At 29.5% G+C, this 15,582-nt stretch overlaps 1 protein-coding gene across 2 annotated transcripts; it reads left to right on the top strand.

The window, feature by feature from the left end:
* The first annotated feature begins 12,018 nt into the window (after positions 1-12,018).
* On the top strand, positions 12,019-15,582 carry LOC122503013 (serine/threonine-protein phosphatase 6 regulatory ankyrin repeat subunit C-like). Of its 2 annotated transcripts, none has more exons than XM_043613396.1 (2): positions 12,019-12,133; positions 12,932-15,582. In XM_043613396.1, exon 2 carries the CDS (start codon positions 12,962-12,964, stop codon positions 15,224-15,226), a length of 2,265 nt encoding a protein of 754 aa, XP_043469331.1. In that variant the 5' UTR covers positions 12,019-12,133; positions 12,932-12,961; the 3' UTR covers positions 15,227-15,582. The 2 variants fall into 2 exon arrangements, with proteins under 2 accessions (XP_043469331.1, XP_043469332.1); XM_043613397.1 differs by having other exon boundaries at positions 12,021-12,133; positions 12,960-15,582.

The following is a 15,582-nucleotide window of genomic DNA, read 5'->3' as shown; positions in this document are numbered from 1 at the left end:
AAAATGGGGAAATTATTTAAGCTGAAATAAGTCCTATTTATCTTTTACGCGTAGAGAAGTGGTAATTAAACAAATTAGAAATGTAAAGTTACGTGAAACTTTAGTTTTTTACGTGCAGTATTTGGATCAAGTGTTTTGCCGGCACTGCAAAAACAAGTGTCTCATTTTGAGACGTTTTGTCCCCATATTTGAAACACATAGATGTCTTGTGTCCACATATGTGAAATAGATATGTGTCTCATTTTAAGACGTTATAAAATGTCTCACACATTTAGCACTTCATTTTGAGAATTAATTTTTTCTAGCATAATTTATTTATTTGAACAACGGAGAATCCAAAAATGGTAATAGAAAATTTCCTGTCTGTATGTGTGTATGTATGTATGTATGTATGTCCGCAAAATTTTGTTCGCGTATAACTTGAAAACGTCTTGACCGATTGAAGTAAAATTTGGCAATCTTTTAGGTAATGGTCTAACTTAAAATATTAGCTATATTTGATGAAAAAATATTAAACTGAACAAAAGTTATAAATTTTTCAAAAAATTCAAAAAAAAATTTTTTTTTTAATTTTTGCAGATTGGCATAAATTTTTTAATTTATTAAAAATGTAAATGATTTTAAAGATATATAACAATAAATTGAATTAAAAAATAATATTAATATGAAAAAGATTATGAATTTTCCAAAAAATTCGAAATCTTTTTTTAATTTTGACAGATTGCTGTAAATTAATCAGATAGCTATGACTTTTGTAAGATATATATAAACAATAAATTTACAGATTTTAAACATATTAATTAGAACGGGAGGTATTCAATTTTTTCAAAAAATTAAAAAAATGGAAAATTTCCAAATTTTATATTTTTTAATGTATATCTTTTAAACTTTCTGTAATTAAATATTAAATGTTATTTAGTCATATTTGAGCATAATGTAGAAAAAATACTGTCCTATAACTATAAGATGGATAAATTAAGTATAAAAATGTTTTTAATATCAAAAAATTGAAAAATTATAATTGAACCGACCAATTACTATCAAGCTTAATTAAGTAGTATTTTTTGGGTCTCTGATAAACTTTTGACGTCAAAATAATGGAATTTAGAATTATTTGTTTATCCAATTAATCAAAAATTTTTCAATTGCAAAAACTTCGAAAATATTAAAAATGGAGATTTCCCATTTTTCGAGACTGGTAGACACACTATTGAATGTTTTTCTATAGGGGCCGTTCCAGAATGAGCTAAAACAAGGCAAAACGCAACGAAGACGCGACGCGTGCCAATGCTAATCAAGTCGGTTCTACAATGGGCACGTCAGACGTCCACGTCCGACGTGCCCATTGTAGAACCGACTTCAAGGCGAGAACAGAATGCCTATGAAAACGTGTACGTTAACGTGAACGTGGTCACGTGACCCATTTGAAGTCGGTTCTACAATGGGCACGTCGGACGTGGACGTCTGACGTGCCGTGCTGACGTCACCCATGCTCGGTCGTATGAAATCTCCCAAAAATCAAATCGATCGAATATCCATTACATCGAATTTCAAAACATCGAATGCTCAATACATCGAATTTTCAAATCTTCGAATGTTCATTTGATCGAATTTTCAAAACGTCGAATGCTCATTTCATCGAATTTTCAAAACTTCGAATGTTCATTAGATCGAATTTTTAAAACTTCGAATGTTAAATTGATCGAATTTTTAAAACTTCGAATGCTTATTTCATCGAATTTTCAAAACGTCGAATGCTCATTTCATCGAATTTCCAGAACTTCGAATGCTCATTTCATCGAATTTCCAAAACTTCGAATGCTTATTTCATCGAATTTTTAAAACATCGAATGTTAATTAGATCGAATTTTTAAAAAGTCGAATGTTCATGTCATCGAATTTTCAAAACTTCGAATGCTCATTTCATCGAATTTCCAAAACTTCGAATGCTCATTACATCGAATTTTCAAAACTTCGAATTCTCATTAGATCGAATTTTCAAAACTTCGAATGCTCATTAGATCGAATTTTCAAATCTTCGAATGTTCATTTGATCGAATTTTTAAAACGTCGAATGTTAATTTGATCGAATTTTTAAAACTTCGAATGTTCATTTTATCGAAGAGAATTTAACATCTGAGTTTACTATCTATGTAATATGTTCTTCCTAGGGAATTTTGAAAGTGCGCGAGATTTGAAATCGTTTTGGTAAGTGACAATTTTTTTTATTGAGTAAAATTTTTTTGTTTGTTTACTAATTACTTGTCAGTAAATGTTTATTTTTTTGTTATATAAGTATCACTATTATTATGATTATTTTAATTTATATTATAGTTTTTATTATAAGGTAATTAAATTAAATTGTGGTTATCTATTACAATCATAGATGGCTCTAGTAATATGAATATGTGTTTTACAAATTTTTATAAATATTAATCTGTTTATAGTATAATTATTAATATTGTTATTCTTATTATTGTGTAATTGTGAATTTATTATGTATATTTAATGTAATATTGATTTATTTAGAAGTCAGTAAGATGATCGTTAAAAAAAAGTAGTGAATATTTCTTATTTGTCTAAATATTTCGCTTCTAAATGAAGAGTTCAAGTTTCTTTTATCTATTTATAATGAATGATTGAATGAATGAATGAATTAATTAATTAATTAATTAATTAATTAATTAATGTGCATAAATTAAAATTATTTTCAAATTAAATAAAATATTGTGTATTGTTATTATTTTGTTATTTCTTTATATAGTGAATATTAAATTGCATTACTCTCTACTTTAAATAAGAAATAGATTCTATATGTAAGTAATACTTAAATTTTTATTGTAAATAAATAACAAGATTCCTACAGAAATCCGAAATTAAAATTCCATACCTTTTCCATGATTTATAGGTCAAACTTTTACGACATTCCAGTGCAATTTTAAATATAATTTCATTACTTTTGGGCTCTTCGAAAATAGTTTACTTATTGAATAGCCTCGACTCTTTGATAAAAAATTTAAAATTATCTAATATTATCAAAAATTCAAATATCCGAATTGCTTAAAATGCAACATTTTTTCCTCTTTTTTTATGGGATTTAGCTTCATTATTTTTGGGCTCTTCGAAAACAGTTTACTTATTAAATAGTCTTGACTTATTATTATTATTATTATTATTATTATTATTATTATTATTATTATTATTATTATTATTATTATTATTATTATTATTATTATTATTATTATTATTATTATTATTATTATTATTATTATTATTATTATTATTATTATTATTATTATTATTATTATTATTATTATTATTATTATTGTTATTGTTATTATAAATTCGAAATAAAATCACATTTTATATTAAACAAAATTATATTTTTATTTATAATTGTAGAACTACATACATTTTATTTTATAATCGTGAATAAATCTTTGAAACATTAAAAGTTGTTATACTTTTTTTATAAAATTTACATTACTATAAAAGTTTAGTGTGAGTGACTGAAGAAAACGGTGATTTTTAGGAATTTTTTTCAGGGAAATTATTGCATCTAATTTTTAATACAGTTTTGTACATGTATACATATTTGTATAAATAGTCAACATTTTGTAATTTTTTCAAAGAAAAATATTCTTTTTTAATTAAGAGTTATTCGCTATATAAAAAAAATCCAATTTTCCCACTGCGCTGCAGTGATTGCGGCCTTCTGAGGGACTGAAATAAAAAAAACAAAAAGTTTATTTAAGTCGAAGATATTTGCCGTACAATGACTCTCGGATGTCAAAAAATATTGAATTGCAACAAAATGGTGGAGTTTTGAAAAAGCTTTTCATTTTCGCCAAAAAAAAAATCCGATGGTTCGGATTTTATTTTACTTTTATTTTAAAATTTTATTTTTCATGCATTAAAAAAACTGAAACCTCATTGTACGGCAAATATCTTCGACTTAAATAAACTTTTTGTTTTTTTTATTTCAGTCCCTCAGAAGGCCGCAATCACTGCAGCGCAGTGGGAAAATTGGATTTTTTTTTATATAGCGAATAACTCTTAATTAAAAAAGAATATTTTTCTTTGAAAAAATTACAAAATGTTGACTATTTATACAAATATGTATACATGTACAAAACTGTATTAAAAATTAGATGCAATAATTTCCCTGAAAAAAATTCCTAAAAATCACCGTTTTCTTCAGTCACTCACACTAAACTTTTATAGTAATGTAAATTTTATAAAAAAAGTATAACAACTTTTAATGTTTCAAAGATTTATTCACGATTATAAAATAAAATGTATGTAGTTCTACAATTATAAATAAAAATATAATTTTGTTTAATATAAAATGTGATTTTATTTCGAATTTATAATAACAATAACAATAATAATAATAATAATAATAATAATAATAATAATAATAATAATAATAATAATAATAATAATAATAATAATAATAATAATAATAATAATAATAATAATAATAATAATAATAATAATAATAATAATAATAATAATAATAATAATAATAATAAGTCAAGACTATTTAATAAGTAAACTGTTTTCGAAGAGCCCAAAAATAATGAAGCTAAATCCCATAAAAAAAGAGGAAAAAATGTTGCATTTTAAGCAATTCGGATATTTGAATTTTTGATAATATTAGATAATTTTAAATTTTTTATCAAAGAGTCGAGGCTATTCAATAAGTAAACTATTTTCGAAGAGCCCAAAAGTAATGAAATTATATTTAAAATTGCACTGGAATGTCGTAAAAGTTTGACCTATAAATCATGGAAAAGGTATGGAATTTTAATTTCGGATTTCTGTAGGAATCTTGTTATTTATTTACAATAAAAATTTAAGTATTACTTACATATAGAATCTATTTCTTATTTAAAGTAGAGAGTAATGCAATTTAATATTCACTATATAAAGAAATAACAAAATAATAACAATACACAATATTTTATTTAATTTGAAAATAATTTTAATTTATGCACATTAATTAATTAATTAATTAATTAATTAATTAATTCATTCATTCATTCAATCATTCATTATAAATAGATAAAAGAAACTTGAACTCTTCATTTAGAAGCGAAATATTTAGACAAATAAGAAATATTCACTACTTTTTTTTAACGATCATCTTACTGACTTCTAAATAAATCAATATTACATTAAATATACATAATAAATTCACAATTACACAATAATAAGAATAACAATATTAATAATTATACTATAAACAGATTAATATTTATAAAAATTTGTAAAACACATATTCATATTACTAGAGCCATCTATGATTGTAATAGATAACCACAATTTAATTTAATTACCTTATAATAAAAACTATAATATAAATTAAAATAATCATAATAATAGTGATACTTATATAACAAAAAAATAAACATTTACTGACAAGTAATTAGTAAACAAACAAAAAAATTTTACTCAATAAAAAAAATTGTCACTTACCAAAACGATTTCAAATCTCGCGCACTTTCAAAATTCCCTAGGAAGAACATATTACATAGATAGTAAACTCAGATGTTAAATTCTCTTCGATAAAATGAACATTCGAAGTTTTAAAAATTCGATCAAATTAACATTCGACGTTTTAAAAATTCGATCAAATGAACATTCGAAGATTTGAAAATTCGATCTAATGAGCATTCGAAGTTTTGAAAATTCGATCTAATGAGAATTCGAAGTTTTGAAAATTCGATGTAATGAGCATTCGAAGTTTTGGAAATTCGATGAAATGAGCATTCGAAGTTTTGAAAATTCGATGACATGAACATTCGACTTTTTAAAAATTCGATCTAATTAACATTCGATGTTTTAAAAATTCGATGAAATAAGCATTCGAAGTTTTGGAAATTCGATGAAATGAGCATTCGAAGTTCTGGAAATTCGATGAAATGAGCATTCGACGTTTTGAAAATTCGATGAAATAAGCATTCGAAGTTTTGAAAATTCGATCAATTTAACATTCGAAGTTTTAAAAATTCGATCTAATGAACATTCGAAGTTTTGAAAATTCGATGAAATGAGCATTCGACGTTTTGAAAATTCGATCAAATGAACATTCGAAGATTTGAAAATTCGATCAAATGAACATTCGAAGTTTTGAAAATTCGATCTAATGAGCATTCGACGTTTTGAAAATTCGATGAAATGAGCATTCGATGTTTTGAAAATTCGATGTAATGAGCATTCGACGTTTTGAAATTTCGATCAAATTATCATTCGATGTTTTAAAAATTCGATGTATTGAGCATTCGAAGTTTTTAAAATTCGATGTAATAAGCATTCGATGTTTTAAAAATTCGATGAAATGAGCATTCGAAGTTTTGGAAATTCGATGAAATGAGCATTCGAAGTTTTGGAAATTCGACGAAATGAGCATTCGACGTTTTGAAAATTCGATAAAATAAGCATTCGAAGTTTTGAAAATTCGATCTAATGAGCATTCGATGTTTTAAAAATTCGATGAACTGAGCATTCGACGTTTTGAAAATTCGATCAAATTAACATTCGACGTTTTAAAAATTCGATCAAATTAACAATCGATGATTTAAAAATTCGATGAAATGAGCATTCGACGTTTTGAAAATTCGATGAAATAAGCATTCGAAGTTTTGAAAATTCGATCTAATGAGCATTCGACGTTTTGAAAATTCGATGTAATAAGCATTCGGAGTTTTGAAAATTCGATGTAATAAGCATTCGAAGTTTTGAAAATTCGATCAAATCAACATTCGAAGTTTTGAAAATTCGATGAAATGAGCATTCGATGTTTTAAAAATTCGATGAACTGAGCATTCGACGTTTTGAAAATTCGATCAAATTAACATTCGATGATTTAAAAATTCGATGTAATGAGCATTCGAAGTTTTGAAAATTCGATGAAATGAGCATTCGAAGTTTTGAAAATTCGATAAAATTAACATTCGACGTTTTGAAAATTCGATGTAATAAGCATTCAGAGTTTTGAAAATTCGATAAAATGAGCATTCGATGTTTTGAAAATTCGATGAAATGAGCATTCGAAGTTTTGAAAATTCGATCAATTTAACATTCGAAGTTTTAAAAATTCGATCTAATGAACATTCGAAGTTTTGAAAATTCGATGAAATGAGCATTCGACGTTTTGAAAATTCGATCAAATGAACATTCGAAGATTTGAAAATTCGATCAAATGAACATTCGAAGATTTGAAAATTCGATGAAATGAGCATTCGACGTTTTAAAAATTCGATGTAATGTGCATTCGAAGTTTTGAAAATTCGATCAATTTAACATTCGATGTTTTAAAAATTCGATCAATTTAACATTCGATGTTTTAAAAATTCGATCTAATGAACATTCGAAGTTTTGAAAATTCGATGTGTTGAGCAATCGACGTTTTGAAAATTCGATATATTGAGCATTCGATGTTTTGAAAATTCGATGTATTGAGCATTCGATGTTTTGAAATTCGATGTAATGGATATTCGATCGATTTGATTTTTGGGAGATTTCATACGACCGAGCATGGGTGACGTCAGCACGGCACGTCCGACGACCACGTCCGACGTGCCCATTGTAGAACCGACTTTAGCTCATTCTGGAACGGCCCTAGAAATTAAAAACCGTCGAAGACGGCGGGTACGACAGCTAGTGTGTCTCAATATAAGACAGATTTTGTATCTCAATGATTTAAACACTTAAGCTAAATTCTGCATTGGCCTTGAGAGGTAGGCCAAAGCAAAATTGCTTAAGTTTTGAGTCAAAACACGTCAACCATGATTACATTTTTTTTTGGATTTTTGAAAAAGTCAAAACATTTATGAAAATCTGTACTTTATCATGTAAAAACATCATTTAAGAAAAAAATTAATAAGGTCAAAACTGTTTTTGCTAGAAATTAATGGGTACATTCTTCGATGCCGATTTTTGAATTTATAATTGTTTATAATTTTTTTAAATCAAAGTTAACAAATTAATACAGTTTTTTTAAAAAGAACATTTATTCTCTTATTTCATTGCTACACATGATCTAAATCAGTTCAAATTAACACGTTGCACACATATACTTACGTCTTTTTAAAAACCTTTCTCCAATACGATCCTAACATAAAAAAATTGGACAAGTGCGAGTTGTACTCGCACTGCAATGGCGGGTTCCGTACACAAATATTAAAACAATACTTGCAACATTGATCGGTAATTGGTGGAATTAAAATAAACAATTATAAAAATATATTAAAATCATTTGATAACAAAAAATAACTAAAAAAAATTAAAGTATTGTATATCTAATATTGTAAACAATAATAAGCAGAGGAACAAAATTTTCAAAATTATAGTTCCTCTGCTTATTATTGTTTACAATATTAGATATACAATACTTTAATTTTTTTTAGTTATTTTTTTTATCAAATGATTTTAATATATTTTTTTAATTGTTTATTTTAATTCTATCAATTACCGATAAATGTTGCAAGTATTGTTTTAATATTTGTGTACGGAACCCGCCATTGCAGTGCGAGTACAACTCGCACCCCAGTAAACGAAAACTAATTGAAATGAATTAAAAAGAATTCACAAAGAGCTTTCGTGAATCCCGCTTTGTGACAAATACGAATTGGAGCCATGATGCAATTTTCCTGAATTCGTGAAACTGTATTGAACTTCCGAACCTTCTATCCGTACCAATTCACTGGACAAGTTTTGAGCCTTTAATTTTTTTCAATTCGTTAGCACGAATTCAATGCATTCCTTGGCCATTTCTTTCGAATGCGAATTCGTTTGGACAAATTGGTACATATTGAATTAAATTCAATTGAATATACAAAGAGCTTGAGTGAATCCCGCTTTGTGACAAATACGAATTGGAGCCTACCAAAAATGTTAATTCGTTTCAATTCATTTGAATTAGTTTTTTTTTACTGGGACTTGTCCAATTTTTTTTTATTTTTAGTTAAGAAATTAAAGTCAGAAAACAATCTCTCATTTATTCTCTTAAAATTTCACTCTCTTCCTTAAAATATTTAATGCCACGTGTTTAAACAAAAAAAAATTTAAAAAAATTTTTTTTTTTGAAAACAAAAATAAAAAAAATTTTTTTTTTATTTTTTTCAAAAAGTTTCTTAAATAAATTTTTTGTCGTCAGACTGTAATAATACACTAGGATACCAATTTTCAGCTCATTAGGTCAAATATTGTAAAAGTTAGGAAAAAAAATTTTTTTTTAAAATTTTTTAGTTTTTCTTGACAACGCTATGGCCATCATTACATATCAAGTTCTCTATATTTTTCCTGTAATATTCGAGTAAAAATACACCAGCATGCAAAATTTCAGCTCTCCATGTCGAATAGTTTAGAAGTTAAGGGGGGGGGGGAATGGTCACTTTTTATGCATTTTTGGCCAAAAATCTTGTTATTTCCTTGACAACGCTATGGACATCACGTCCAATCACATTCGCTATATTTTTCCTGTAATCTACGAGTGAAAATACATATCTGGACCAAATTTGAGCTCTTTAGGTCAAATAGTTTAGCCGCTAGGGGGGGGGACACGATTTGGCTACGGACAACAGAGTCTCACCAATAGGGTTCTCTCTTACTCCAATTACTGCCTGCGCAGGCAGGCAGAGCTGTGAGAGCTCCATTATACTACTTCGTGGTTCCGCCGTTACACCGTAGGTGTATGGAACCCTAAAAAGAGATGAATCCACATATACCAAATTGAATTACAGTGTAATTCAATTTGAGACGCATGCATATCCCCTAATCACCAAGTCGTCGAATGATCAAATAGTCGAATGCCAAGTAATCGAATTGACAAAACGTCGAATGCTAAAAACATCGAATCGGCATTTAGTCGAATGCTTAAAACATCGAATTGTCAATACGTCGAATGTTCAAAACGTCGAATTATCAATTCGTCGAATGCTAAAAACGTCGAATCGTCAATACGACGAATGTTCAAAACGTCGAATTATCAATTCGTCGAATGTTAAAAACATCGAATTGTCAATACGTCGAATGTTCAAAACGTTGAATAATAAAAACGTCGAATGCTAAAAACATCGAGGCGTCATGTAGTCGAATGCTAAAAATATCGAATCTTCAGTTAATCGAATGCTAAAAACATCGAATTCTCAATTCGTCGAATGTTCAAAACGTCGAATGTTTAAAACGTCGAATGCTGAAAACGTCGAATGTTCAAAATGTCGAATGCTCAAAACGTCGAATGATAAAAACGTCGAATGCTAAAAACTTCGAATCGTCATTTAGTCGAATGATAAAAACATCGAATCGTCAATACTTCGAATGCTAAAAACATCGAATTGTTAATTCATCGAATGCTTAAATCATCGAATTTTCCATTCGTCGAATGTTCAAAACGTCGAATGATCAAAACGTCGAATGCTAAAAACGTCGAATTCTCAAATCGTCGAATGCTCAAATAATCGAAACGCCATCTGTTCGAAATGTCAAGTAGTAGAATGGTAAAGTAGTCGAATGGTAAAGTAGTCGAAACGCCATCTGTTCGAATTGCCAAGTAGTAGAATGGTAAAGTAGTCGAATGTTCAAAACGTCGAATGATAAAAATGTCGAATGCTCAGAACATCGAACTGTTAATTCATCGAATGCTCAAAACGTCGAATGATAAAAACGTCGAATGCTAAAAACATCGAATCGTCAAAAGTTCGAAAAAGTTCTTTGTTTTAAGTTAATGTCTACTGAAGACAAAGAACTTTTTCGAACTTTTGACGATTCGATGTTTTTAGCATTCGACGTTTTTATCATTCGACGTTTTGAGCATTCGATGAATTAACAGTTCGATGTTCTGAGCATTCGACATTTTTATCATTCGACGTTTTGAACATTCGACTACTTTACCATTCTACTACTTGGCAATTCGAACAGATGGCGTTTCGACTACTTTACCATTCGACTACTTTACCATTCTACTACTTGACATTTCGAACAGATGGCGTTTCGATTATTTGAGCATTCGACGATTTGAGAATTCGACGTTTTTAGCATTCGACGTTTTGATCATTCGACGTTTTGAACATTCGACGAATGGAAAATTCGATGATTTAAGCATTCGATGAATTAACAATTCGATGTTTTTAGCATTCGAAGTATTGACGATTCGATGTTTTTATCATTCGACTAAATGACGATTCGAAGTTTTTAGCATTCGACGTTTTTATCATTCGACGTTTTGAGCATTCGACATTTTGAACATTCGACGTTTTTAGCATTCGACGTTTTAAACATTCGACGTTTTGAACATTCGACGAATTGAGAATTCGATGTTTTTAGCATTCGATTAACTGAAGATTCGATATTTTTAGCATTCGACTACATGACGATTCGTTGTTTTTAGCATTCGACGTTTTTATCATTCGACGTTTTGAACATTCGACGTATTGACAATTCGATGTTTTTACCATTCGACGAATTGATAATTCGACGTTTTGAACATTCGTCATATTGACGATTCGATATTTTTAACATTCGACGAATTGATAATTCGACGTTTTGAACATTCGACGTATTGACAATTCGATGTTTTAAGCATTCGACTAAATGCCGATTCGATGTTTTTAGCATTCGACGTTTTGTCAATTCGATTACTTGGCATTCGACTATTTGATCATTCGACGACTTGGCGATTAGGGGATATTCATGCGTCTCTTCAATTTGGTTTATGTGGATTCATCTCATAAAAAAAGCCTATTGTGGATAGAGCCTTAGGTATTTTACACGTCGGTTGAGTCCACAATAGGCACTTTTCTTAAGGTTGAGTCCACAATAGGCACTTTTCTTAAAGCGATGCATACCCTCTACATCGATTTCTATTGTTCGAACAATGGAAATCGATGTAGAGGGTATATATGCATCGCTTTAAGAAAAGTGCCTATTGTGGACTCAACCTGACGTGCCCAACTCTGCAATGTTACTGCAGCAATCGTTGCCCTTTCAAAACGCACCTTAATATTCTACATTCTCAATATCTCATTGTTGATTGTTGTTGATTTTCTCATTTTGATACTTTTCTAAATTCAAGAAATCTTTTCGAGACTTGCTGCCCTTGCTGCGCATCTTTAATTTTGACCCCATGGTAAAAAAATGACTATTTAATAAATGAGTATACTGTGAAAAAAATTTCTGTTGATTAATGTTGTGGAATTTTATGGAAACACTTGTAAAATATCGTCTTTAAAAGCAGCGAACTTAAATTCTCTCTTTGGTAAAATTAATACTTTTAATGTGTCAATTTTACAATTTTCTGTAAATTTACTACTGTGAAAGATAGGGACTAAATATTACCTGCCTACATTCAGTGTGGCATAATTACAACCGCGGTTGTAACTTTACAGATAATAATTGTAAAAAAACAAACATAACCTGTAAAAAATGATTTTTTGAGAATTTACTAATGAATTGTAAGGTTACAAGGATTTCTGTGAATTGACAATGTTGGACATAGTTTGAAAGCAAACAATTTGGAATAAAGCGACGTCTAACGTTGTGATTTTACAAAAATTTGTAAGGTTACAACGTTGGACGTAGGACATATTTTGAGTCACGTCAGACGTTGTAATCTTACAAATTTTTTCTAATATTACAACGTTAGACGTCGCTTTATTCCAAATTGTTTGCTTTCATACTACGTCCAACATTGTCAATTCACAGAAATCATTGTAACCTTACAATTCATTAGTAAATTCTCAAAAAATCATTTTTCACAGTGTACTTGAAATCTGAAATTTCGTAAAATCGCTACTCTGAATGTAGGTAATATTGACCCCACTTTCAGAGTAGTAAAATTACAGCTAAAATTTGTTTTACAGTGTATCTAGATAAATTTATTAAAATAATATGTGATGCCAAAAGTAGTTTGTAATTTTTGTTGTAGAATCTTTAATTGAAGGAATTATTTGCAGTCATGGACAGTTTGGTTGATTACAACGACACTGGCGATTACGATGCCTTATTCCTTGCAGTTCATAATGGAGATTTAAATTTTGCTCAGAAATATTCGTCAGCAAAAAAAATTCGTGGTAGAACATTGTTGCACGTGGCGGCAGCGAGAGGTCATGCAGAAATAGTAAAGATGTTTGCAAAACGAGATGAAGATGGAAATACACCTCTACATCTGGCCATAAAAGAAAATCAACCCACGGTGGTCAATTATCTTCTACAAGAGTGCAATGTGAATGCGAAAAATCTCAGGGACGAACGGCCAATTCATTACGCTGCTTTGTACAATCGTCAGGAATTTACAAAGAGTCTCATAGATAATGGTGCAAGCGTTAATGTGAAGGATATCGAAGGAAAAACACCGCTTGATCTTGCCTTGGCGAAGCAAAACCTTCAGACGGCAGAAATTCTTTTCAAAAACGGAGCTGCTTTAAGTGCATATGATTTGAAGTACATGGTCTCTCTTAGATCTGCTGCTCAAAGTGGGAATTTGGAAATGGTAAAACTGCTTATGTCGAAAGGGTTGAACAAAGTCGATTCTTCTCTTTCAACTGCAGTAACGCATGGCCATTTAGAAGTTGTGAAATATCTTATGGATAATGGCTTGAAAGAAAAAGAAACAATTATTGAAGATAGACAAGAGTTATTTCATAGAGCTATTAAGGCTGGTCGTTTAGATATTTTTCAATACTTGGTGGATGTGGGTGTAAAATCAGAAGAAGATCACTTTTATGATGCAATTTTCAGAAAGCGACATGACATATGGAAGTATTTATTCACATGCGCGTCGAAGATAAATGCCAAAACCTATTTCAGCGAGACCCTTCTTCATTCGTCAGTGCGCATGGGACATGTGGAAACAGTTAAAATACTCGTTAACAATCCAGCAGACGATTTTGAGCCGAACTCCTTAGCTAGCAGGTTGGCTGTTTACATTGCCGTTGAATACGGCAGTGAGGAAATTCTGCGAGTTCTTCTAAATGCAGGTTACTCCGTAGAAAGTTGCTTCGAAAATACAAGTCCCATTCACACTGCAGCGACATTCGAGCGCACGCGACTAGTGAAAATGCTCATAGGAGCTGGGGCTGATGTTAATTCTCAAACTAAACATCTTTACACCCCGTTACATTTTGCAGCAGCTGCAGGACAACCAATGGTTGTGAAGCTTCTTCTAGACAGTGGTGCTGATCCTTCTAAAGGAAAAAAATACAGTGAATTTCCATTAATAATGGTTTTTGATATGTTTTCACCTTCATCACTTCATTGCTCAATCATTCCAGCTCCAATGTTTAAGAAATTAATAAAAATTACAGAAATGCTAATTCCATTTTCTAAAAATGCTTCACAATTATTTCAATGTGCCTTTAATTTAAGGGTTTCAAGTAATTGCCGCAGTGAACAATGTGTTTCAAATTTCAAATCTGAAGATGAAGCATCAAACGAGGAAAACATGAAGAAATCGGAATTTCGTTCTGAAATCGTTGAATGCATATTTAATTACATGACTGATGAAGAAATAAAATCTTATTCAGAATCGTTAATAAATCATTATTGTCGAAGTGATTATACACTAGAACAATTGCAACTCATATTGGAATATAATGATTTTAAATCATGTGATACTATTCAAGTCAATTGTCCTAGGACAAATTATGAGAGCAAAGTGCTTCTGATCGGCTACTCTAAAAATGCGAAAGAACTTTGGAAAATGACGAGCACAAGATGTACTTCATGTTATTTAAATACCAGGAAGGATAAAGATAGAGAGTTTTGCAAGTTGATAGTTGCACGTTTAGTCCTATTGCTAACGAGGAATTGTCATCCGAGTGTGTACAGTTTTTGTGAAAAGAATCGACTTACTTCTTGGCGAAAGAAATGTGAAAAGGAGTGTGCCAGCATGAAAGAAACAAAAGTTACTGATGGCTTAAACATCACCTATTACGACGTTTTAACCGTATCTGTGAATCAACTCTCAATGTACGTGAAGAACGAGAATTTCCTTAAAGCAGTCGAATCCTCGTACTCAAACTTTCCAGCGTATGCTGATTTTCTGAAAATCAACGTTGAAAATGGAAAACGAAGAAAGAATTTTATGAATCAGTGCGTTACTTTAATGGACAGTTTAGTTAAAAGAAATCACAAAATTTGTATTTCCAATGCTAACATCAATCAAATTTTTCAATATCTCTCTGTCGTAGACTTGCGAAGATTTTCAGCAGTGTTTTTTTGAAATTTGTTCTTAACGTTGAACAAAGAAAGTAATTTTCTTGGTCATGGAATATCGAAATTATTTCCTCATTATTGTTTTCGAAAAGTTGCATATTTTTAACTAATATGAATAATAGATATTTTTCAAATGTCGCCATTGATTAAAACGTTGGCAATAATATCTACCTATACGTAACTATTTTTATATTTATTTTTGTTGCATTCAAAATGTTAAACGTTCACATAAATGAAACATAAAAGTCGTCAGTGTAAATTGTTTATCAATTGAAATGATATGTTACATAATTGTGGAATCCACTAAAATAATGTTATATTATATTAACCTTCGGGTTATTTCTTTGAATTGTTCGAAGATCA

The sequence above is a fragment of the Leptopilina heterotoma genome, unplaced genomic scaffold (genome assembly GCF_015476425.1).
Source record: "Leptopilina heterotoma isolate Lh14 unplaced genomic scaffold, ASM1547642v1 Lhet_24, whole genome shotgun sequence".
NCBI lineage: Eukaryota > Metazoa > Arthropoda > Insecta > Hymenoptera > Figitidae > Leptopilina > Leptopilina heterotoma.
The sequence above is the reverse complement of the archived record's forward strand: the minus strand, read 5'-3'. Positions and strand labels throughout refer to the sequence as shown.

Excerpts from the sequence above, each read along its gene's own strand:
- LOC122503013 (XM_043613396.1), top strand. The coding sequence starts at position 12,962 with ATGGACAGTTTGGTTGATTACAACGACACTGGCGATTACGATGCCTTA.